Raw genomic sequence first — 24871 nt, 5'->3', positions numbered from 1 at the left:
TGCTTCAGGCTTTTGTACGCTGTAAATTTCACAGGGTTTTCTCTTTTGCTTGAAGGCCTGCCTGATTCTTTTCCTTACACTGTCTCATTATGTGCCCATTTCAATGACAATAAAAACATTTGATTTTTTTCAAACTGCCAATCATTACTAATCTGCCTGTTTCCACCTCTGTTGCCATTATTCCAGATTTTCGCTGCTGAGTCAATTCTTTTTATTTTTCTGCTAGCGGTGGCTGTTTCCCTCTTCTCCGCAGAGCCTTGCATTTTCGCACGCTTTCCTTGCATTTCTGCCCCCTTGTCGGCTGGGACTTCCCTCCCAATGTGGAGGACGGTGCCATTCTGAGCTCCTTGTATGGCTTTTGAATTCCTTACTGCACTTTCCATGGCCAGTGCAATCTCTAGCATCTTCTTAAAATCCAAATTTGTCTGGGACAGTAACCTCTTCTAAATAGTGTCTTCATTCACACCGCTCACTAAATGATTTCTCAACATATTTATTCTTGCATGTTTTTAACTTCCCTAGTTTGAGTTCTGACATCCTGCCCCTTTGATCTGAATTTCTCTACTGGAGAAATTATTCTTTCTCCATCTATCCTGTAATACCCTTCAATATTTCAAAACCTTGATTGAATAATTTCTTAACCATTATATCTCTGGGAAACATCGCATCAAAATTGCAAAGTTCCACTTTTGCCATTCAGTCTTGCTGGATGAATGCATATATATAAATATATCCTGGCAAATTTGGCTTCCATATCTTGTCCAGACTGCAGAAGTCTCTGCAATTACTACTACATCAAATCTCCTTATCTTAATTTATGCTCATTTGGAATAGTATAAAGGAGATTTATTTAGTTGACTGCTTTCCTGCTTATTAGTCTCTCTGCTACTGGTAACTTGCCATCTTTCTGTAAAAATTTCCACTTCCACTACCCCAACTTCCATCCCTTTACCCCCTTCCCCTCCTGCAAACCCCAGCCATGCACTCAAGTGAAAAATGTTGGTTTGCTCTTCTCTCTCTTTTGCACCCCTACATTGTTCTGTTTACTCTGGTGGGGTGCTGATGCTGGATCAGTTTAGGTGAAGCCTGTACTATCTCTGACAAGATGCTATATATATCTGAAGTTGTGACCTCAGCATGATTTCATTGGGCAGCCTTCTGAATTTGGGTAGGATTCTAATTGAGAATTGTGTGAATTGATGTAAATGTGCGTATTTTCTCAAGAATGTGATGTGATTTCATGCTGTTGATCAGACATTTATGACAAAGTAATGTTGCTGTTTTCTGTTGCGGTTATAAATAAGCAGTTAGAAGAATTCATTGCATTACAATTCTGTCTGTCAATTGCACAGTTTGATTGAGTTGAACTCTGTAAAATGTAATCTAATTCACTTGTGGAATGTACATCCTATTGTTAATAATAGAAGTATTGCCCTCATGATTGAAGATTAAAATGGCGAGTTGCAGATACAATCAAAATCTTCACGGAACACATGGAAACTTGGTGCTGATACAAAGGAAATGTAATTGGAATGCAACCAGCCTAGGTTCTTGGGATGAATTGATACTTTGGAATTTCATTTAATTACCTTTACAGTCAAGACGAATTATTTCAGCAATTGTCCTTTGTGAGATTAAAGGAGTAAAATCCAAAATGGTGTAAGTTGTGTATTTTGAGGTTCAAAGGCTGAATGATCCATTATTATTTCATTCATGTCTTCATGCCTTCTCAATAAGAATTTAGCGATCGTTTTTTTTTCATTGAGCGGTGAAAGCGAAAAGACCTGTGTATTACCTGTGTCACACTGATGGGGCATGCAATTGACTCACTGATGTAGTTGGAATCCATTTATATCAGTGTATTTCTAAAATAAAAGTTACAAAATGTCTTTTTTCCCGAAAAAAGAGTGCTGTTTCTCTTTGCCAGTTAGATCCTGAGATGAATGACGTCACCCATTACAATGAATGACTTTCCATCAGAAAGTCAAAGATAGAATGTCTAGAAAAATCTGCAATCAACAATCAACAAATTATTTAAAAAAAGAAACACACTCCTTGAACTCTGTTTATGTAAAAAAGCATAGATACATTTAAGGAGAAGCAAGATTAACACAAGGGAGAAGGGAACAGGGAGTTATGCTGATCGAATTAGATGAGGAAGGACAGGAAGAGGCTTGGGTGGAGTATAAACTCTTGCATGAAATGGATGGCCTGAATAGCTTGTTTCTGTGTTTTCTTTGATAACTGAAAGGGGATCGGAGGTGGGGATTGTGTTTTTTAAAATTCACTTATAGGATGTGGACATCGCTGGCTAGGCCAGCATTTATTGTTCATTCCTAATTGCTCTTGAGAAGGTGGCGGTGAGCTGCTTCATGAACCACTGCAGTCCCTGTGGTGTTAGGGAGGGAGTTCCAAGATTTTGACCCAGCAACAGCAAAGGAACAGGACATATTTCCAAGTTATAATGGTAAGTGGCTTGGAGGTGAATTTCCAGGTAGTGGTGTTCCCATGTATCTGCTGCCCTTGACCTGCTAGATAGTAGCGGTTGTGGGTTTGGAAGGTGCTGTTGAAGGAGCCTTGGTGAGTTTCTGCACTGCATCTTGTAGATGGTACATACTGCTGCCACTGTTCGTCAGTGGTGGAGGGAGTGAATGTTTGTGGAAGGAGTGCCAGTCAAGCCAGCTGCTTTGTCCTGGATGGTATCAAGCTTCTTGAGTTTCATTGGAGCTGCACTCATCCAGGCAAGTGGAGAGTATTCCATCACACTCCTGACTTGTGCTTTGTAGATGGTAGATAATCTTTGGGGAGTTAGGAGGTAAGTTACTTGCCACAAGATTCCTAGCCTCTGACCTGCTTTTGTAGCCACAGTATTTATTTGGCTAGTCCAATTCAGTTTCAAGTCAATAGTAACCCCCAGGATGTTGATAGTGGAGGATTCAGTGAAGGTAATGCCATTGAATGTCAAGTGGTGATTTTAGATTCTCTCGTTGGAGATGGCATTGCCTGGCACTTGTGTGGCGTGAATGTTACTTGCCACTTGTCAGCCCAAGCCTGGATATTGTCCAGATCTTGCTGCATTTGGATATTCACTGCTTCAGTATCTGAGGAGTCGTGAATGGTGCTGAACATTGTGTAATCATCAGCGAACATCACATTTCTGACCTTATGATGGAAGGAAGGTCATTGATGAAGCAGTTGAAGATGGTTGGGCCTAGGACACTACCCTGAGGAACATCTGCAGTGATGTCCTGGAACTAAGATGATTGACCTCCAACAACCACAACCATCTTCCTTTGTACTAGGTATGACTCCAACCAGCGGAGTGTTTTCCCCTGATTCCCATTGACTCCAGTTTTGCAAGGATGCTTTGATGCCACACTCGGTCAAATGCTGCCTTGATGTCACTGTCTTCCACCCCTCAGACATGTACGAAAGCCTTCTGTCTGCCAGATGTAAGGTTCCAATGGGAAATACATTTCGTCAGTATTAATGCAGCATGTCCCTCCATGGCACTAAACTAGCTGCCCCAATTGGGCTAGGGATGGCTAGTACAAGAAAATGGAAATATATCAAATTCGTTCATGGTAATTGGCCTTTTGAAATTTAGGTAAAGCATTGGGGCAGAGTAGAGGAAGCTTTTCTTGATGAACACAATCACTTATACAGTTTTTTTTTCATGAAAGGAGGCTTGGTCAACAGACAGCGATATTAAACTTACTTAGAAATAAATGAAATCTAGATTTACTCTCAAATGAAATGTTCTGAAGCCATGAAGTGACTGGACTGCAATTTATATTGATTAAGATTGTTGCACATAATAACATTACAAAAAAAAACCCTTTTGGGTTCAAAATGTCTTTCCTATGGTACTTGCAGTAAATCTAATAATCATCTGGCTTGACAGCTGATGAAACCCTTGTTGAAATTCAGTTTTCAATGGTTTGGGAGCTTGACTCACTTTTTAGCAAAGCTTAAAGGTATTTTCAAATTAATTGTTCCATGTCCAATGTCATAGTGAGAACAAATAATGAACACAGCATAGCTCAGTTTCAATAAAAGCAAAATACTGTGGATGCTGGAAATCTGAAACAAAGACAGAAAATGCTAGAAAAACTCAGCAGGTCTGACCGCATCTGTGGAGAGAAAAACAGAGTTAACGTTGCGAGTCCATACGACCCTTCTTCAGAGCCAAAAAGTGGAAACATGATGAAATTTATACTATTTAAGGGGAGATGGAGCAGGTGAAGCTGGATAGAAGGCCAGCGATAGGTGGGGACAAAGGAGGGATTGACATGATAGTCATGAGCTAAAGGACAAAGGGAGTGTTAATGGTAGTGGTAAGGGCTAAAAAAAAAAAGGTGCTGACAGTGGCATAAAGGTAAGAAAGCAGAATATGAATAGCAGAACCAGGGTAGCATTGTGTGAAAGAACAACATGGAACAAGTAACAGATGGTCCTTTAGGGAATGGAGTGGCAGGTGGGGGGTGGTGGGGAAAATAGGATAGAAAATGGGACAGAAGAGGGATTAAAAAAAGGGGGATACAATCTTGGACTGCTGTTCTCGCCACATCCTGAGATCCACACTCTGTGCCATGTGATGCCATATTAACACACTTGACCTCTTTCTCCAGCAGCACCGACTCATCCTATATTAAAGCTGCCCCTGTCCCCAATTTCATTTTATTCTTCATCTCAGCCGATGCCTTAACAAGAAACTTTTCTTCTTCCTTTCAGTGGCTAAGGAATGCAAGTTCCACAACTTATTGATACCAATGCCCATCCAGGACCCTCCACCCCTTCCTGTTCCTCTGACCCCATCCCATCCTCTAATACCACCCCTTGCCATGTATTCACCATACCCTCTGACCTTCCCCTCTCTGATGCAGAACGTTCTTTACTCAGCTCAGGACTCAGTTTGATACCCATACGGCCTCACCTCAATGAAAGTCGGGCTTGATACGATGCTGAACTCCTCTTTTACCGCCTCCATCTCCATGCTCACTTCTTTGGGCAGGAATCCTCCCCCTGTTCTACGGATCCTTTCACCCGCTTCCAGTATTCACACTCCACCTGGACCCCTCCCCTGGCCTCTTGCCAGCTCTCGATCTTTTCATTGAGAACTGTCGGCATGACATTGGCTGTCTCAATTTCTCTGCCCCTCTCACCCACTGTAACTGTCTCCTTCTGAACTTGGTGCACTCCTTTCTCTTGGGTCCAACCCTGACTTTATCAAACCTGCCGACAAGAGCAGTGCTGTTGTTGTCTAGCGTACTGATCTCTACCTTGCGGAGGCTGAGTGCCAACTCTCAGATACTTCTCCCTACCTACCCCTGGACCCCACCACTGAACATCAAGCCATTGTTTCCAGGATTGTCGCTGACCTCATCTCATCTCTGGAGATTTTCCCTCCTCAGCTTCCAACCTCATAGTCTCCCAACCCCAGACAGTCCACTTCTACCTGCTTCCCAAAATCCACAAACAGCACTGTCCCAGTAGACTGATCGTGTCAGCCTGTTCCTGCCCCACAGAACTCATTTCTTTCTATCTTGACTCCGTCCTCTCTCCCCTTGTCCAGCCTCTTCCCACTTACACCCACGATTCCTCTGATGCCCTCCTTCATATCAACAATTTCCAGTTCCCTGGCCCTAACCAACACCTCTTCACCATGGACGTCCAATCCCTCTACACCTCCATCCCCCACCAGGATGATCTGAGGGCTCTCCACTTCGTCCTTGAAGAGAGGCCTGAACAATCCCCATCCACCACCACTCTCTTCCGCCTGGTTAAACTTGTTCTCTCACTGAACAATTTCTCGGTAAACATATCTCACTTCCTCCAAATAAAAGGTGTGGCTATGAGTACCTGCATGGGTCCCAGTTATGTCTGTCTCCTTTATGGGGTATGTGGAACATTCCTGGTTCCAGTCTTACTCAGGCCCTCTCCCACAGCTCTTCTTTTGGTACATCGATGAGTGTTTCGGTGCCGCTTCACACTCTCGTGTGGCTCTTGAAAAATTTATCAATTTTGCTTCCAATTTCCACCGCTCTACCTTTGCCTCCGTCACATCTGTTCCGATGTCACTTTCCAAAACGGCGCTTCTGACGTCTTCCTTCTTCCTTAACTGAGGTGTCCCCCCCCACTGTCGTTGATGGGGCACTCAATCATGTCCGGCCCATCTCACGTGCCTCTGCCCTCACACCTTTCCCTCCCTCCCAGAACCATGAAAGGGTCCCCTTGTCATCCCACTAGCCTCCGCAATCAAAGGATCATCTTCCGCCAATTCCAGCATGATGCCACCACCATACAAATCTTCCCCTCAGCCCCCCTGTCAGCATTCTATAGAGACCATTTTCTTTGAGACACTCTGGTTCACTCCTCCATCACCTCCAACACTACGCCGCCTTCCCATGACACCTTCCCATGCAATTGCAGTAGGTGGAACACCTGCTCCTTTACCTCCTCCCTCCTCAGTGTGTAAGGGCCCAAAGACTCCTATCAGGTGAAGCAGTGCTTCACTTGCACCTCCTTCTATTTGGTCGACTGCATCTGCTGCTCCCAATGTGGTGGTCTCTACATTGGGGAGACCAAATGCAGACTGGGTGACCACTTTGTGGAACACCTTCGGTCTGTCTGCAAGCATTACCCAGACCTCCCTGTCGCTTGCCATTTCAACACACCACCCTGCTCTCGTGCCCACATGTCCGTCCTTGGCCTGCTGTAATGTTCCAGTGAAGCCCAACGTAAACTGGAGGAACAGCACCTCATCTTCTGACTAAGCACTTTACAGCCTTCTGGATTTAACATTGAGCTCAACAACTTCAGACCATGAACTCCCTCCTCCCATCCCCACCCCTTTTTTTAATCCCCTTTTTTTTTCTGCATTCATTTTTATTTTTTTTCCACTTATTTTTATTTGTATTCATTCATCCATGGTTGTATCCCCCCTTCCAGCCCATTTTCTATCCTTTTTTTCCTCCTCCACTGCCTCTCCCCACCACCCCATCCCCCACAGGACTGTCTGTTACTTGTTCCATGTTGTTCTTTCACAAAATGCTACTCTTGTTCTGCTATTATATGACATTCTGCTTTCTTACCCTTATGCCACTATCAACACCTTTTTAAGCCCTTACTACTACCATTAAAGCTGTCTAGCTGTCTTTGTCCTTTAGTTCATGACATCTTTGTCAATCCCTCCTTTGTCCCCAACTATTACTGGCCTTCTATCTGGTTTTACCTGCTCCCCCCCCCCCACCAACAGTATAAATTTCATCACATTTCCACTTCTCTTCAGCTCTGAAGAAGGGTCATATGGACTCGCAATATTAACTCTGTTTTTCTCTCCACAGATGCGGTCAACCCTGCTGAGTTTTTCCATCATTTTCTGTTTTTGTTTTAGCTCAGTTTCAAAATGGGTTTTGGTTAAATAGGAGGAGCCTTAATATATAATTGCTCAAATAGTATATTCTGGACTTTAAACAAGTGGTATTTGTTTTAGTTAATTGCAATCACAATTTTCTAAAGGTATGGGGCAATAGATTATTTAGCTCAGTCTTGGTTCTGTTTGTTCAGTACACAGTAATGAAAATTGGGTGAAACAGGTTATATGGATTGGATTTTGCGGTCACTGTGCCAAGCCATCTCAACTGCAGTTAAGTTTGTGTGTTGCTGTCCTTTTGCTTTTTAAAAAAGAACAAGTACAGTACGTTTTTTGCTGCCATTAATCAAATGAAAGCATGTAGACTGTTTTGTGTTTGAGTGTTGGGAACCTGGTAATGGTTGTACTTCAAGCGTGGTGTTCTTAAGTTAGATTTGAAGATTTATGGGGCAATATTTAAAATTAGAAACACACACAATTAATTTTAAAACAGCCTTGTAAAACAGATTTCAATAAAATGAAACACTTTATATGGATACAGTAAGTCTTCACTAAAAGTTGCAGTTGCCTTCCTGAAAATCATGACGTTAAGTGAAACAACTTTAAGTGAATCATAGAGGTTGCCATAGGAAACAATATTAAAATTGGAGTTCAGTTCCTTTGGATGCTTTTTGTTGAGAAAAACCAATATGCAAATTTTAACACTGTATCGTACGTGTGCAGTATTGTGCATTCCTAGCTAGAATTACTTATAAAATAAAATGAATCAGTAAAAAAAGGAAATGCTGTAGCTGTTTACTTTTGGACCTTTCTCAGCAGAAAAAAAGTATTACAACGTTATAAGATGAAATGTTGCACACTCTTAAAAGCCTACATTAATATGAAATAACCTTTAAAATAAAATCAATCAAAAAATATAAAAGAAATACAATATCCAGTAAATGTGAGAAAATTTACTAAAATTGCTCACCAGCTGACAGGTTTTGGATTGACTTGACTCCATCTATTGGCAGAAGTTGGAAGGTGCAGGTAGCAGCTGAAGAAGTCCCAGGACTTCACTGAGAGCTGAAAGCAGTTATGGGAGTGAGTGCAAAAGAATGGAGTGTGGTAATGGGAGCTGGTGGGTGTGTGTGTGCGTGCGTGCGTGGTGGGGTGGAATTTACACCTAAAGGTAAATGAAGTGTAATCAGAGCAATTAAATGTTAATACCCATCTCTATATAAATCACAATCTAAGCTTTCTTTCAATGCAGCCTTCTTTAATGAATATTTTGTTTTATTTCCAGGTGTGAGTTGACACAGAACACTGATTAAGAAATTGGTGATGATTGAGAAGTGAGCCTTATCAATGAATGCAGTATTAGATTGCAGTAAGCAAGGGGTATCTCATGAACAGCTCTATGAAAAATGTCCGCCTGCAACGCCTTCACTGAACACGTATGGAAGCCTGGTGAATGCAAGAACTGTTTCAAGCCCAAAAGTTTGCATTGTTTGACTGCTGCCTCTGACACCCCTCCTATTTCATGTAACAATTTAAAAACAAATGCTAACCATAGCAACAACCACCGGGGTAGGTCAGGCACTGGTAGCTTTCGGCCTCCTGTTGCTAAGAAGCCAACGATTGCTGTGAAGCCCACCATGATGGTCATGGATGGACAAACTATGAGTACAGAAATGGAGGTATTGGAAAGCTGTGAAAATAAACATCGATGGAATAGAAATGGTGTTCTTCTCAACAGGAAACCGGTGAACAATAACAACAATGAAGCAAACAACAGCAATTCTCAGAGAGCTTGTGGCACAGATAGAATTGTTAATAATAGGATACCCAACAACAATAATGGATTAACTGACGTATTGAAGGAAATTGTTGGATTTGAGCCTGAGCCACATGTACAAGGTAAAGAATGTGACAGAGAGTCCTTTCTTGGAAGGATCAACAAATGTTACCAACGCTCGCTGGAAAGAAAGCTTCCTCCGAGCTGTATTGTGGCAGGTATGAAAGAGAATATGGGTAAGCGTGTAATGCTCAGCAGCAGCTCAGATATTATCAGCAGTGAGGGAGGACTTTTCTGCTATCCAGACTGCTCCTTTAGCAGTGATCAAAGAGCGGATAATGAGTCAAGTGAGAATGCAACAGAAGAGCGAGAAAGTTGGGATGAAAGTGATGAAGAGCTGTTGGCAATGGAAATACGTATGCGTGGTCAGCCTCGTTTTGCTAATTTTAGGGCCAACACACTCTCTCCTGTCAGGTTCTGCAGTGACAAAAAGTGGAACACAGTGCCATTACGAAAGCAGTCACTACAAAGAATTTGTGCTGTTGACTATGATGATAGTTATGATGAAATTCTGAATGGATACGGTGATGAAGCCTTGATCCCATATGGTCAGGACAGTATGCCAAGCATATTATCATCTGAATCTACATCTCCTGATTCCTCAGTGACAGAGGGATCGCAAACTGGGACAACAAAAGCTTTACACCAACAACTTTGTAATGGCGATCTTACTCCAAGTGACTGCAAAAGCACCAAGTTTATTGAACCAGATTATGAAAGCATAAACGAAAATGAACAGGTTCCCCAAGTAAAGCAGGCTCCATTTAAGCCAGCAAGAGGCACTGCAGTAAAGTCTTTAGAAACTCATAAAGCTGTTCTTGCATTGAGGTTGGAAGAGAAGGATGGAAAGATAGCTCTACAAAATGAGAAGCAGGAATTCACCATAAATTCCACAGACAGTCCAGGGCAAACTGTGACAATTAACATTATTCCAAAGGAAGACCAAGCAAAACCGTACAGAGTTGTAGATTTGGAGCCACCAGGTATGTGCAAACCGTACACTGTGGTTGATGTATCCGCTGCAATGAACAATAAAAAGTCTGACAGTACACCCGAGTCTCTTCAAGGAGCAAAGACTTCACCAGTTAGTGCAAACTCACCCATGTCACTTTCGAGCCAGATAAACAACCAGAAAAAGTCAAGTATCAACAGATATCAGGAGGTGTGGACTTCTAGCACTAGTCCTCGACAGAAAATGCCCAGAGTGGCTTTAATGTCAACTAGTTCTGGGCCTACACCTCCCCCAAGACAAATGAGTCATAAATCAGCTCCTACTTCACCTACTACTACAAATATTACTTCGAAAACTATCCCTGTGAAGTCTCCAAATCTGTCTGAGATCAAGTTCAATAGTTACAACAATGCTGGGATGCCTCCTTTTCCTATCATCATACATGATGAGCCAACATATGCACAGAGTTCAAAGCATAAGGCTATAAAAGTACCAATAGTAATTAATCCAAATGCCTATGATAACTTAGCCATTTATAAAAGCTTCTTGGGTCCGAGTGGATCACATTTGAAAAAGGAAGCTTTAGAAAACGTAACAAGTCATACATACGAAGAAATTGGATCAACAGTGAGGAAATCTGCAGATTTGTCTCAAGCCAAAGGACTGAGTGCCAGCACAGAACGAAAGGTACTTGGCTCTGTTGCACAGAAAGTGCAGGAATTCAACAATGCACAAAACAAAGCACAAATTCTGTCTCAGTCCTCGCCGCATAAAAGCTTTGGATCCAATCACAGCTCTCCTTCTAGAATTCAGAAATCTGCTCAAGACTCTCCAGCCAGAAAAGAAGAAACACCAGAAAGGCAGATATCATCAGGAAGCAGGGAAAATGCCAGCACTGTGCTTTCCCAAATTGTTGCATCTATTCAGCCTCCACAGCTGCCGCCCGAAAATCCCCAGACACAGTCAAAAGCCAGTAGTGCAGAAGAGCTTTACTCTCAGCCACCTGCCATCTCAGAAGGCAATGGAGATATTCACATCCGCCCAAAATCATTATTCTCCCCACAAGCAAATAGTGAAGCAGAAGTGTCAAAGGTGATCGACAGTACTCTTACAAAAGGACAGAAAGAAAACATGCTACCAAAACAGATTACTGTCCCCACATCTAAACCAGGTACAGTACAATCTCCTGGTGCAGCTAGCTTGAGCCCGAAGAGTGAACAACTGCCTCCATTTCCACCACCACGTTCTACATCATCCCCTTACCATGCCAGCAACCTTCTGCACAAGCATTTCAGTAATTGGGGGAAGCCAACTAGCCCTGTACGAACGCCTGAGACTGAATCTCCACTGCTGAACCCAGAGGGTCGCCAACGCTTACAAGAGGCGAAGCCAAAACGATGGATCTCTTTCAAAAGCTTCTTCCGTCGGCGCAAAACTGAGGAAGAGGAGGAGAAAGAAAAAGACAAAGACAAATTAATTGGACTGAATGGACGGGTGATACACATGCTGCCACCGCCACCCATACAGCGACATCACCTGTGCAGTGATCAGAAGATATTAGAACCATCTGAGAAGCTGACCACCATACTGAGTTACAAACAAGAGCTTGGACTGGATGGCATAAATGCTGCGACTGGCAAACTGGATGCTGCTGCAATAGACACTGAAATCCATTCTACCCTCAGCGAAACACAGGTCATTGTATCTGGATTGAAAGATGATGAAAAGTCTGCAATGGCCGTTCATGAAAGTGAAAAGGAAATCAGCTGTGCGAGCAGTCAGAATTCTCCCCCACCTCCCCCACCAAAGAAATGTAACAAGTAGGTGTTGCCTTTTATTTTGTTTTTTCTTTAGCATTTATCAAATGTTGGAGTGAGTCCTTTTCCTATCCTTCTCTACCAAGCATGTGAATGTATTTAAACCTGTTTTGCAACTGTGCATTTATTTCCTTATGTATTACGGTGTATTGCTCTTTAAGCAAGAACTTCGCTGCTCCTGCTCCACATCTTTGGCATACTACCTGGTTAGTCTTCTGCGGCATATTGACCATTCTGAAAATGAAGAAAAATAGATCACCCACCTTTTATTTATAAGTTGGTTTTCACTTGAATTGACCTGTTGTCTTGAGTCCTCAACCAACCAACTCTCATATCTTTGATTTGCAGAGCTTAGGTTTTTTTTGTGAACCCTTTACATTTACTGGACAAAAACAAATGGCAGCTCTACTCTTGAATTCCATTTATTTGTGTTGCAAGGGGAAAATCACCAAACTGATGTGCCTAAGCTCTGAACATCGATTTCTTAAAGACTTGTCCTTCTTGTTGTTTCCACCTCCACTGTGAACTTCCAGCAGGATTGAATTTACTGCTGTACTGTGTAAGGATGCTTCAGTTGAAAAAGTGAAGGGTAGAATCCCAGATTCTCACTATGTGCGGTAGCGGGCGGGGAAAAGAATGTTTTACCTGCTGGCCACAATGGTGGCTTTTCACGCTGTATCACCCCAAGCCCGCCTCGTTAATTGTGCAGTCTTGGGAAACACAGTTTTGCTGGCTGTTGGGCAGCCTCTGATTCGCCCACCACGCCATCACCTCACCACTTCCTCACTCCGGGTGCCATACATAAGGTGCAGCTGTGTGCTCACCGCTCAGTGTCTCCGGCCCAGGACTGCTGCACAGAAGACATGGCCCCGAAAAGCAAGAAGACTGCAGCCCCCGGATTCAGTGACACATCCCTGGGACGACTTCTAGACACCGTTGGAGCCCTGCCACGATGTCCTCTACCCCCGCACTGGCCGCAGGAGGCCCATCAGTGTCACCACTCCAGATTGGGAGGCGTTAGTAGAGGTGGTCAGTGGCAATGCAGCACAGACGAGGTCGGCCATCCAGTGCACAAAAGAGATGAATGATCTCATCTGTGCTGCTAGAGTAAGACATCCATTTCATTACTCTAAACTCTCACAAGGTATTCATCTCACTCACTGCCAGCTCAAGGAACATCATCACTCACTCTCTCTCACATACTCTCACATCTCTATCTGGCCTCATCTCCTCTGGAGACTGCCTACTCAGCCCTCACCATCTTGAGGCCACTTGTACAGATTAACATGTGTCCCCACATACACCCTGGGATATCCCCCCTTCCTCAGAAATGCCCTAGCCCTGCAGCCTCTTCTGTTGCCTGAGGCCACTTTTCCCCCTTCCCCAAGCAAGCCATAGCCCTTCAGCCATTGAAAAGCCGGCCCAGCCCCTTACGGCTGGTCTCATACGTAGAGACCTGCCCGTGAGCACCCCTAAAAGTGGCCATGTGCTGCCTGGGAAGTCTGGCCCGATGACTGCAAATGCTGCTCAAAGCAAGGTAGGCAAACAAGCCTCAAAGTCCTGAGTGATGTGCAGCTTGTCAAGTGGACGTCGCTTATGTTTAGCTGTGAAACACGCTGATGTGCTCAGATGATCCAGCTTGGGAGGCTGATTCCGGCGAGCTGGGCTTATAATGATATAATTTTAAAAATTCATTCATGGAATGTGGGCTTCACTGGCCGGGCCAGCATTTATTGCCCATCCCTAATTGTCCTTGAGAAAGTGCCTTCTTGAACCGCTGCAGGCCATGTGGTGTAGGTACACCCACAGTGCTGTTAGGGAGGGAGTTCCAGGATTTTGACCCAGCGACAGTGAAGGAACGGTGATATATTTCCAAGTCAGGATGGTGAGTGACTTGGAGGGGAACTTCCAGGTGGTGGTGTTCCCACCTATCGGCTGGCCTTGGCCTTCTAGCTGGTTGTGGTTGAGTGTTTGGAAGGTGCTGTCTAAGGAGCCTTGGTGAATTCTTGCAGTGCATCTTGTAGATGGGACACACTGCTGCTACTCTGTGTCGGTGGTGGAGGGAGTGAATGTTTGTGGATGTGGTACCAATCAAGCAGACTGCTTTGTCCTGGACCATGTCCAGCTTCTTCAGTGTTGTAGGAGCTGCACTCAATCCTGGCAAGCATTGCATTCCTGACTTGTGCCTTGTAGATGGTGGACAGGCTTTAGGGAGTCAGGAGGTGAGTTACTCGTCGCAGGATTCCTAGCCTCTGACCTGCTCTTGTAGCCACAGTATTTATGTGGCTAGCCCAGTTCAGTTTCTAGTCAATGGTAACCCGGAGGATGTTGATAGTGGGGGATTTGGTGATGGTAATGCCATTGAACATCAAGGTGTGATGGTTGGATTCTCTCTTGTTGGAGATGGTCATTGCCTGACAGTTGCGTGGCATGAATGTTACTTGCTACTTGTCAGCCCAAGCCTGGATGTTCTCCAGATCTTGCTGCATTTGGACATGGACTGTGTCAGTATCTGAGGAGTCGCGAAAGGTGCTGAACATTGTGCAATCATCAGCGAACATCCCCATTTCTGACCTTATGATGGAAGGAGGGTCATTGATGAAGCAGCTGAAGATGGTTGGGCCTGGGACACTACCCTGGGAAACTCCTGCAGTGATGTCCTGGAGCTGAGGTGACTGACCTCCAAGAACCACAACCATCTTCCTTTGTGCTAAGTATGACTCCAACCTGTGGAGAGTTTTCCCCTGATTCCCATTGACTCCAGTTTTGCTCCTTGATGCCACACTTGGTCAAATGCTGCCTTGATGTCCATGGCAGCCACTCTCCCCTCACCTCGGGATTTCAGCTCTTTTGTCCATGTTTGAACCAAGGCTGTAATGAGGTCGGAGCTGAGTGGCCCTGACAGAACCCAAACTGGGCATTGGTGAGCAGGTTATTGCTAAGCTAGTGCCGCTTGATAGCATTGTTGATGACCTCTTCCCTTACTGATGATTGAGAGTAGACTGATGGCGGTAATTGGCTGGGTTGGATTTGTCCTGCTTTTTGTGTAGAGGACATACCTGGGCAATTTTCCACGTAGCCGGTGTTGTAGCTGTACTGGAACAGCTTGGCTCGGGGCGCAGCAAGTTCTGGAGCACAATTCTTCAGTACTATTGCCGGAATATTGGGCCCATAGCCTTTGCACTATCCAGTGCCTTCAGCTGTTTCTTGATATCATGTGGAGTGAATCGAATTGGCTGAAGACTGGCATCTGTGATGCTGGAGACCTCCGGAGGAAATGTATTACAATGAAGTTCCTGACGTGCGACTGCGGGAAATGTGGCCTGCCATTGACAGGCGGAGCGAATGATTCCAAACTGGTTTCATGGCATTGTGAAAACTGATTTTTAGCCTTCCCACCATATTGTCAACTCATGCCCGCCTTGATGCCTGACACCAGTGGGCACGGAAAATTCTCCCCAAACACATCTCTCTGCAAGTATGGCAAACCAATAGCACATACATTTGAAACACATTTCAATTTGCTATTATTCACTAGCCTTTTTTCTAGAGCCTCAATCTCACATATTGTTACGCAAGACATATTCTGAGTAATGTTTTAACACACTGCATCATTGAGTGATGCACTGATCCTGCAGTTTTACTCACACTGCACACCTGCTCCAAATGTGCACCCTTTGCAATTGCTAAGTGAGGATAGGCACTTTCCCTACTTGAAGAGGGGCTGGTGGGGAAAATTCATGGGACTGATGGTTCAATTAAAGTGCTAGGTTTTACTAAACTTGACATTTGTTCTATTAGTTTTGGAATATCCCATAACTAATAACATTCCTTGTCTGAGGCATTTGATAAAGTGCCACATCAAAGATTATTGCAGAAAATAAAAGCTCATGGTTTAGGGAGTAATGTATTGGCATGGATAGAAGATTGGTTAGCTAACAGGAAGCAAAGAGTTGGCATAAATGGGTCTTTTTCTGGCTGGCAGGATGTGACAAGTAGTGTGCTACAGGGATCAGTGCTGGACCCTCGACATTTTACAATTTATATAAATGACTTGGATGAAGCGATCGAAGGAATGGTTGTCAAATGGTTGCTGATGAGACAAAGATAGGTAGAAAAGTAAATTGTGAAGAGGATGTAAGGAGGCTACAAAATGGCATAGATAGGTTCAGTGAGTGGGCAAAGATCTGGCAAATGCAGTATAATGTGGGCAAATGTGAAATTATTCTTTTTGGCAGGAAGAATGAAAAGGAAGTTTATCCAAATGGTGAGCGATTGCAGAGGTTCAGAGGGATCTGGGTGTCCTAGTGCATGAATCACAAAAGCTTAGTATGTAGGTACAGCAGGTCATTAGGGAAGCTGATAGAATGTTATCATTTATTGTGAGGGGAATTGAATGCAAAAGCAGGGAGGTTGTGCTTCAGTTGTGCAGGACATTGATGAGACCATGTCTGGAGTACAGTAGTGGTCTCCTTATTTAAGGACGGATGTAAATGTGTTGGAAGCAGTTCAGAGAAGGGTTTACTGGACTAATACCAGGAATGGGTGCTTTGTCTTATGAGGAAAGGCTGGACAGGTTAGGCTTGTATCCACTGAACTTTCGAAGAAGAGACAACTTAATTGAAACTTTTAAGATCCTGCGGGGGTCTTGACAGGGTGGATGTAGAGAGGATTATTTCTCTTGTGGGAGAATCTAGAACTCGGTCACTGTTTAAAAATAGGGGGTCGCTTATTTAAGACAGAGATGAGAAGTTTTTTCCTCCTGAGGGCTGTGAGTCTCTTCCCCAAAAGGCAGTGGAAGCAGAGCCTTTGAATATTTTTAAGGCAGAGTTAGATAGAATCTTGATTAACAAGAGGGTAAAAAAGGTTTTCGGGGTTAGGCAGGAATGTGGGGTTGAGGCTACATTCAGCTCAGCCATGATCTTATTGAATCGTGGAGCAGGTCGAGGAGCCGAGTGGCCCGCTCCTGCTCCTAATTCATATTTTCATATGTTTCCTTTCCCTGGACAGTAAAAGGAAGACGGACAGAACAAGGAAAGAAATCAACGGCTCTGAATTCCAACCTAAGAACCTTGAGATTGATTTGCAATCGTTAACTTGCTTCCCAGCATCTACAGTAATGTTCTGACAGTTTTTTTAAAAAAGTAGTAATCATTGCACTACTAAGCTCATCAGTTATTTAATTACACTCCTCCTTCTTGACGACAGCATTGGAAGGATGTTATCACTTGTTGTGACATGTGCAAAAGGAAATAAAATTGTGATTCATGATGGTTTCATGTATTGCCGATCAAATATTGCAGGGAAAATTATATTTTTTAATTTATTGTGCTTATTTTGTACATTATATGTTTTATACGTATAAAGTATGGTGTTAAAATTGCAGATTTTTCAGTGGGCCATATAGAAAAATGCTTCTGTTTCATTGTGCAGCTATTGATTTTTGCAGGTTATAAGAATAAGGCATGCCTGTATTTGCTGCTAATATGACATAGATTTTCTGCAAAGACTGTTTTATAGTGAATGATATTCTGCAGGAATGGATGGAATTTTCAATGCCCAGACAGGTTGGAACTTATAGTACTCCTATGAACATTAAAATCAGCAGTGGTAGCCATGAATATCATTCCAGATGCTGAAATCCTCACCCTAAATCTATTCCAGTGCCTTCCTGGCTGACCTACCATTTTCCACCCTCCATAAACTTCAGCTCATTAAAATCATTGCTGCCCATATCCTAACTCTCACCAAGCTCTGTTCACCCATCATCCCTCTGCTCGCTGACCTATGAGGCACTCTTCCATCAACGCTGCAATTTTAAAATTCTCATGCTCGGTTTCAAATTCCTTCATGGCCTTGCCTATCCCCATCCCTGTAACAGCAGTCCAACAACACTCCAAGACCTCTGCACTTGACCAATCCTAGCCTTTTATGCATCCCTGACTTCCTTTACCTCACCATAGGCAGCTGTGCCATGAGCTTTCCAGGCCCCAAGCTCTAGAATTTCCTTCCTAAAACTCCCTGCTGCTTTACCTTTCTTTCCTTCTATAAGACCCTCATAAAAACAATTTCTTTGACCATGCTTTTGGCCACCTGTCTTAATGTTGTTGTCTTTGGCTCAGTGTCAGTTTCTTTTGTTTGATTACATTCCTTTGCAGGCTTTGGGATGTTTTACTGCGTTAGTGTTGTTGTAGTATTAATTTACTCAAATTTTCATGGTCTCATGAAAACCCATTGAAACTGTAAAATAAACATAGCCTGTAAACAATGACAGTTTATGGCTAAAATCTTTCCCACAGCTACTATATGTATATCTGTTGTACTTTTGTAACTGAAGTTCATTGTTTAGTATGATTTAAAAATGTCATCTGATTAATTGAATTAGTTTATTTTTTGAAACCCATTGAACTACATATTTCTCATGCTGTGTTCATTCATAAAAAGCTACATACGTGAATTTCTTTAATTGCGTGAAAAGGCGTGATGGAAGAAACGTAGAATAAATTTAGGGTTTAAAGGCTATTTGTATATCATCTTTCATAGGCAAATCTCACCAGTATTCTGCGCTCTACCCCTGACAAACTTCAACTTATTCAACTTTGGGTGCCCATCTCACATCCTGCTTTGTCCTGTTTCCCCCAACATTTCTGTCCTTTGAATCTCTATTGTTATACCCAGCCGGCCTCTGCAACTTCCTGGTTGTTAGCGATTGACTCCTTTGCATTTCCTTTCCTCCATTCTACTAATAGTTGCAGGCAACTGCACCCTGCATTTGGAGCTGTTTTCATATACCCAAATGGCTAGCTACTTCTGTCCCCACTTTTAGAAGTCTCCTAAAGCTGATCTCTTTGAACAAGCCTTTGGCCTTCTTCCCTAAATTTCTGCTATTACTACTTGGATTGTTTCTGCTTCTATTAAGTATTTTGGTATGTTTTAGGTCTGTGTAATGTTATTCAGTTTTCTTGAAGAGAATTTTAGGTTATAATTTTAACCTTGCCGTTATAGTAAATTTATATAGTATGCTCTTCACTAATGAGGGCTCATTGTGCTTTATTGCTCTCTCCTAAAATAATGAGTTCCTCATTTTGAATGGGGACAAATTTGATAGCCATTTTCCTGCTGAGAGGAAGGAATAAATTGGAGATGAGTTCCAGGGCTACTGCTCACCTTGTATTCCCTGGTTAGACTGCAGTATTCCCAACATTCAGTTTGTCTGCCAATGTTTTATTTATTCTTTCATGGGATGTTGGCATCACTGGCAAGGCCAGAATTTGTTCCCCATCCCTAATTGTCCTTGAGCTGAATGTCTTGCTAGGTCATTTCAGAGGGCAGTTAAGAGTCAGCCATATTGCTGTGAATCTGGAATCACATGGAGGCCGGAGTGGGTAAGGATGACGGGTTTCCTTCCCTAAAGTGAACCGGATGAGTGTTACAACAATCAGTGATGCTGTTATGGTCACCATTACTGAGGCTAGCTTTATATTCCAGATTTATTAATTAAATTTAAATTCCACTAGCTAACATTAGCCTGGATTACTAGTCCAGTGACATTACCATTACACCACTTTCTTGGTTGGGATAAGGTTCAGGGAGATCTTTTGGGATAAATGAATTTTGCTAAGGTAAATATACTAATCGTAAATGGACTGAACTACTTTTCTTAGTGATAACTAGCTAGTATTTCATATATGGTCTATAGCATGGAGCTATGGAACATCCACACAAGAAGTACCATTATACATTGCATCTCCAAAGGAAAAGAGGTTAGAGTGATCCTGATCATGGAATTTAATTATTTCAAACCTCTGAAATCTAATCATGGCATGATCAAAAGAGAGGTTTATCCTTAGTTGGCCAATACTAAATACAATCCTAAATTGTACAAAGTATTTTTCATCAACTGTTATTTCCTTGACCAGTTCTCTGAAACTACTGATTAGAGACAGCCTGTGGGAGACATTTGTTTAGCTCCCCTCCCAGCGACATTGTGCAACTCTTCTCCAGTAAAGCCCTGAACGAGAGTGGCAGACCATAGTTCCTGTTCGTGACATTGCGAGACCGGAACTTGACGGTGTTCACTGCCCCTTCTTTAAGATCATGAGATGGTTTCCAAAATCTTGTCTAGTCTGATTATTGCTTCATTGTCAAGCTGGTTGTGAACACAAATGGCATGAAGTTCTATGGTTCTGTGCCAATTTGAATTTAACAATGTCATCTGAGTAATACAGTATTTCAGGATTAAGTAATATTAAATGCATATCCTGGGGTACTCTGTTATGTCCAGGATCAGGAAGAAATTTCACAGATGTTCTCAGAAGTTTTAGTTTGTAGCCTCATTTAGGAAATTGGGGAAAGTTTATCATATAAATTGTATATGATCTATTGGAGGCAGTAAGCTTGATAGACTATAAAAGGCCTTTTTGTATACAAAGTAGAACAAAGTATTTACAGCACAGAAACTTAGCCTTTCGGCCGAACAGATCCATGTCAGCATTTGTACTTCGTGAGCCTCCTCCCAACCGCCTTCATCCTAACCCCATCAGCAAATCCTTCTATTATTTTCTCCATTATGTGATTACCTAACTTCTCAAATTCATCTATGTTTTTGCCTCAACTCCTTGTTGTAGAAATTTGTGTATCTGTACCTTCAGATCCCTCTGTTCCACTCCCCCATTTACCCCATAGTAGCATGTGGCCTCCTTATTCTCCTACCAAAATGTAGCACCTCCCATTTACCTGTATTGAATTTCATTTTCCATTTACATGGCAATTTTGCCACAGTCTTTCCCTCAACTTGAAATCATCTGCAAATTTTGAAACCGTACTTTCAATTCCTTTTAAGTAAATAGTGAACAACAAAGGTTCCAGGACTGATCTTTGTGGTTTACCACTTATTATCTTTTACCAATCTGAGTAACTACCTTTGATCCTTTCTTTGTTTTCTGTTTTGTAGCCAGCTTTCTATCCTTTCTGCTCCTTCAGCATATTCAGCTGATTCTACATATTCTCACTTTAGTCATGGGTTCACCATGCAATAACTTATGGAGGGATTTTTGAAAATCCAAAATATATTGGGTCTATTAAATTACCCTCATCTATCCTTTCTGTTACTATTTCAAAGGTTGGTCAATAAGGTTTGTCAAGCATGACCTTCTCTTTGGAATCCATACTGATTACTCTTTATTTTCGGTTTCTAGCTGTTTTTCTATTACATGTTAGAGTAAGGGTTTCATTAACCTTTCTAACATTGAGATTAAGCTTATTGATCTACTGTGCCCTCGACTTGTTCTAACTTCCTTTTAGTGTATCGGTTTCGTGTTAGCTGTGCCCCAGTCCTCTGGTGCTATTCCTTCTCTCATGAATTTATATAAAACAGTGCCTCTGCTATTTCCTCCCTAATTTCTTTTAATACGTGTGGACTCAGCACATCAAGACCAAGGATATTTCCCTCTTGTAATTTATCTTCTCAATCAGGAATATGTTTGGTAGAAGCATCCAGTCCCAAAACGTTGTTGAATTCTTTAAATTTGCACTACCAATACAATAGGAGAGCTCTATAAAAGGGCTCCTGGAGGCCTGTATAAACTTGGATACAATATATACTGTAATCTTGAACAAATTTGAGCCTGAAGTATTTTGGGATGGGATACAGCTAGCTGGGAGCCATTCTTAACAACCAGCAAATGTTTTAGAAATTATTCAGTATTTATTTTCTGTAGCATCAAGAGAATGGTGAAAATGTCTTGCGACTTTTTCATGTTCTTGTGAAATGTTTAGTTGACAATTTGAAATTCTTTTATGTGCGAAGCAGCATTTGAGTCTGCAAGAAAAAATGCCTTGACAAACTTACCTCCGATTTCCTCTTGGCTGGCATAACCCCAAATCTATTGAATCAGCAGAAAATGTTTCTACAGCCCAGTGCACAAATGTTCCTAGACTGCCAAAGAATTAGCGTAAACAATTGAGAATCAGATATGATCACTACTCCAGTATCTCCTCCACCCACCCCCATCCACCTGAAATGCATAAGCTGCCAGAGGTTTGGGCAATACTGCTAATCTAGCAAGGAAATGTGTTGCTGGGAAATGTGGTAGAAACAAGGCAAAAGCAAACTATATTTGTGGTAAGTAAACTTCTCACCTAATGTTTGTTGTATTAATGTCTTATTGGTTACACTGTAAATGTACATTAATGGGATAGCAGAATGCACATCCTTTTCTGCTCTTTTGAACTGAGCATCAGTTTAATTGTTTTGCCCCTTGTTTAAATTTGAAAATTCTCCTTGTTTTAAAATATTTCTGCAGCCTTTCCCCTCCCTATCTCTCTGATCTTTGCATTCCTTCAATTCTGGCCACTTGCACATCCCCTAATTTATGTAGCTCCACTATTGGCATTCGTGCCTTCAGCTGCTTAGGTCCTTTTCTGTGGAATTCCTTCCTTAAACCTCTCCATCTCTCTACCTCTCCTCCTTTAAGATGTTTCTTAAATCCTACCATTTTGACCAAACTCTTCCCTAATGTGGCTCAGTAACAAAGTTTTTAATTTGATATGTGAAACACCTTGGGACACTTTGTTAAAGGTGCTATATGGATGCAAATTGTAGTTGAGCAGGGATGCCTCTGGGCTCCAGAAATAATCTGGTCTGCTGCCACCCCAAGTTTCCTCGACCCCTGCTTCTGGACTAACCTCGCTGTTGGCTACTCAATATTGCGCTGATATGGCAAGCTGCTTTGGGGTGGGTGGCTCACTGGTTCTGTTTAAATCAGACCGAGGCCGTGAAACAAATCCACTCCTCTTGATCCCGTCATGTCTGGGCAACTAGCGCTTTCAATCTGTTGATCGCCCAAGAGTCGAAGCCTATCTCTTTTTTTTTAACCTGCGTGCATTGTTGTGGTGGCATCAGATGATCCAGAAATGACTACATTGTCTAATTGTTTTCGTCACTAGGATACAGTGAGTGAATCAATGTTAATATTAACACATTGCTGGTGACATGATGCTGCACGTGTGGGAAAATAAAAAGCGTGGAATGAGGATTTGCAGTTCAACTTTTCATTTGTTTTTGAAGCATGATCTGAGATTAAATTTATGGGAATGTGCTCATTTTATGTATCCAACTGAATGGAGCAAACATCTTAGTTATCATGTTGCATATTATACCTACAGAATTTTAATTCCACCGAAATTTCAAAGAACTCAACATGGATTCATGAACATACAACTTAACTTCTGTCAGTGTGACTTCCTATTGCAGAAGTATGACAAATATTAATATGATTCTGTTCTGTATATTGTGAAATAGTAGCAAGGAGAGGAGCACAGTATTTATTTGAATGAGGTGATTAATATGTCAATCATCAGCTGTAATCACATTCAGAGTGACTAGCTTTCAATATTCGGTCAAATTAAAGTAATTCTTTTAATGGATACTTAAGCATATGTTGTCTGTAGTCAATCTTTGCTTTAAAACTTAGTTGTGCATGGCCATTTTTTCCAGTGCATGGTTGATTTAAATTTTTCCGTGTGGTGTTGCACAGAGTATTTATCGCAGAGCAGGGCCCGCACAGTGCCTTCCAGACTGCAGGATAGCCATGCATCTAGGCAGCTTAGTGGAAACATTGTGCATAGCTGGAAGCTGAATAGCTTCATATATTTTAATTAGAATAATGGTAAACTTGAAACCTTGACTGTGGTTAATCAATTTTGTTGATGGATAATTGTAAACAACTATTAGTCCAAATGTTTTGATAATTATGTATACAATATACACCCTACTTCTCAACTTCCCTGTTTTATTTGGGACATCTTGACTTTTCACAGCTGCGAAAAGTGGCAGCAAAATGGAACATATCAAAATCAGGCAATCTTATCAAGATAAGAGAAAATTACTCTTTCACTAAGCACTGACCTGAGTTACGCCTTTCAATATAGCGTAAAAAGTTATAGGTTAACAAGTATATGATTCCTGGATTCCTGTATTTACAACACATACTGTATAGGTGCCAGCCAACTGGATAGACTGTGGGTTCAGTCCCCACTCTAGAAATCAGCACAGAATCGAAGCTGACACTTTCAATGCAGTACTAAGGGAGCACTGCACTGTCAGAAGTGCTGTTACTTGGATGAGGTGTTAAACTGAGGCCCAGTCTGCTTTCTCAAGTGGGCATAAAATATCCCATAGTCCTATTCGAAGAAGAGCAGGGAACTTTTCCCCATAATATTTATGCCAATATTTATCCTTCAATCAGCATCACTAAAGCAGATTATCCAGTCATTTATCTCATTGCTGCTTGTAGGGGTTTTCTGTGCACAAATTTGGCTGACATATTTCCCAAATTACAACAGTGGCTTCACTTCAAATGTACTTCAGTGGTTATAGAGTACTTTGGGATGTCCTGAAGTTGTGAAAGACTATAAATACAAGTTCATTTGTTCTATCTCATTACTTTCCAAAACTGTTAGTTCTTTATTTCTGCTAGAATAGTCTCCATTGCTTTGGCTGTTTTTCCCTAATTATGCACTCCTATATTATGAAGTTTTAAACCACAGAGTACAAGGAATTCTGCAGAACAAATATTGCTGCAACACCTTTTACAGGTAACCAGTGCATTGGGAAGGTGAAGTTTGTTTTTGTAGATTTGTGAAACTGTATAATAAGCTTATTTTGTTTCCTACTTCCAAATTATTTTGCCACCCAAATGTTTCCATTCCCCTCCTAAAGGTGCTGCCTCTTCTTTGGATATCTTCTTGTGAGTTACGGCTCTGTCAGGTACGTGGCCAAAATGGCCCATTCGTCATATGTGAGTGTAGATAGTCACCCCTACCCCAAAGGAACAGTGTGTGAAATATCAATCACCTAATGTGCTTAACAGCGGTTCTAGGCCATAGAT

The 24871-nt window shown here is 42.1% G+C and overlaps 1 protein-coding gene across 3 annotated transcripts in view; it reads left to right on the top strand.

The window, feature by feature from the left end:
- Positions 1-24871, top strand: part of peak1 (pseudopodium-enriched atypical kinase 1) — a 205507-nt gene that overhangs the window by 155572 nt on the left and 25064 nt on the right. Inside the window, exons 5-6 of one of the 3 annotated variants that reach the window (XM_041178382.1) lie at positions 8661-11984; positions 23148-23237. In XM_041178382.1, the coding sequence (XP_041034316.1) occupies positions 8782-11984; positions 23148-23237 (3293 nt within the window). In that variant the 5' untranslated portion in view covers positions 8661-8781. Of the gene's footprint in view, positions 1-8660; positions 11985-16991; positions 18250-23147; positions 23238-24871 lie in introns of those variants that run through there. The other 2 variants (XM_041178384.1, XM_041178383.1) reach the window with 2 other exon arrangements.

This window comes from Carcharodon carcharias, chromosome 32 (assembly GCF_017639515.1).
Source record: "Carcharodon carcharias isolate sCarCar2 chromosome 32, sCarCar2.pri, whole genome shotgun sequence".
NCBI classification, from domain to species: domain Eukaryota; kingdom Metazoa; phylum Chordata; class Chondrichthyes; order Lamniformes; family Lamnidae; genus Carcharodon; species Carcharodon carcharias.
The sequence above is the reverse complement of the archived record's forward strand: the minus strand, read 5'-3'. Positions and strand labels throughout refer to the sequence as shown.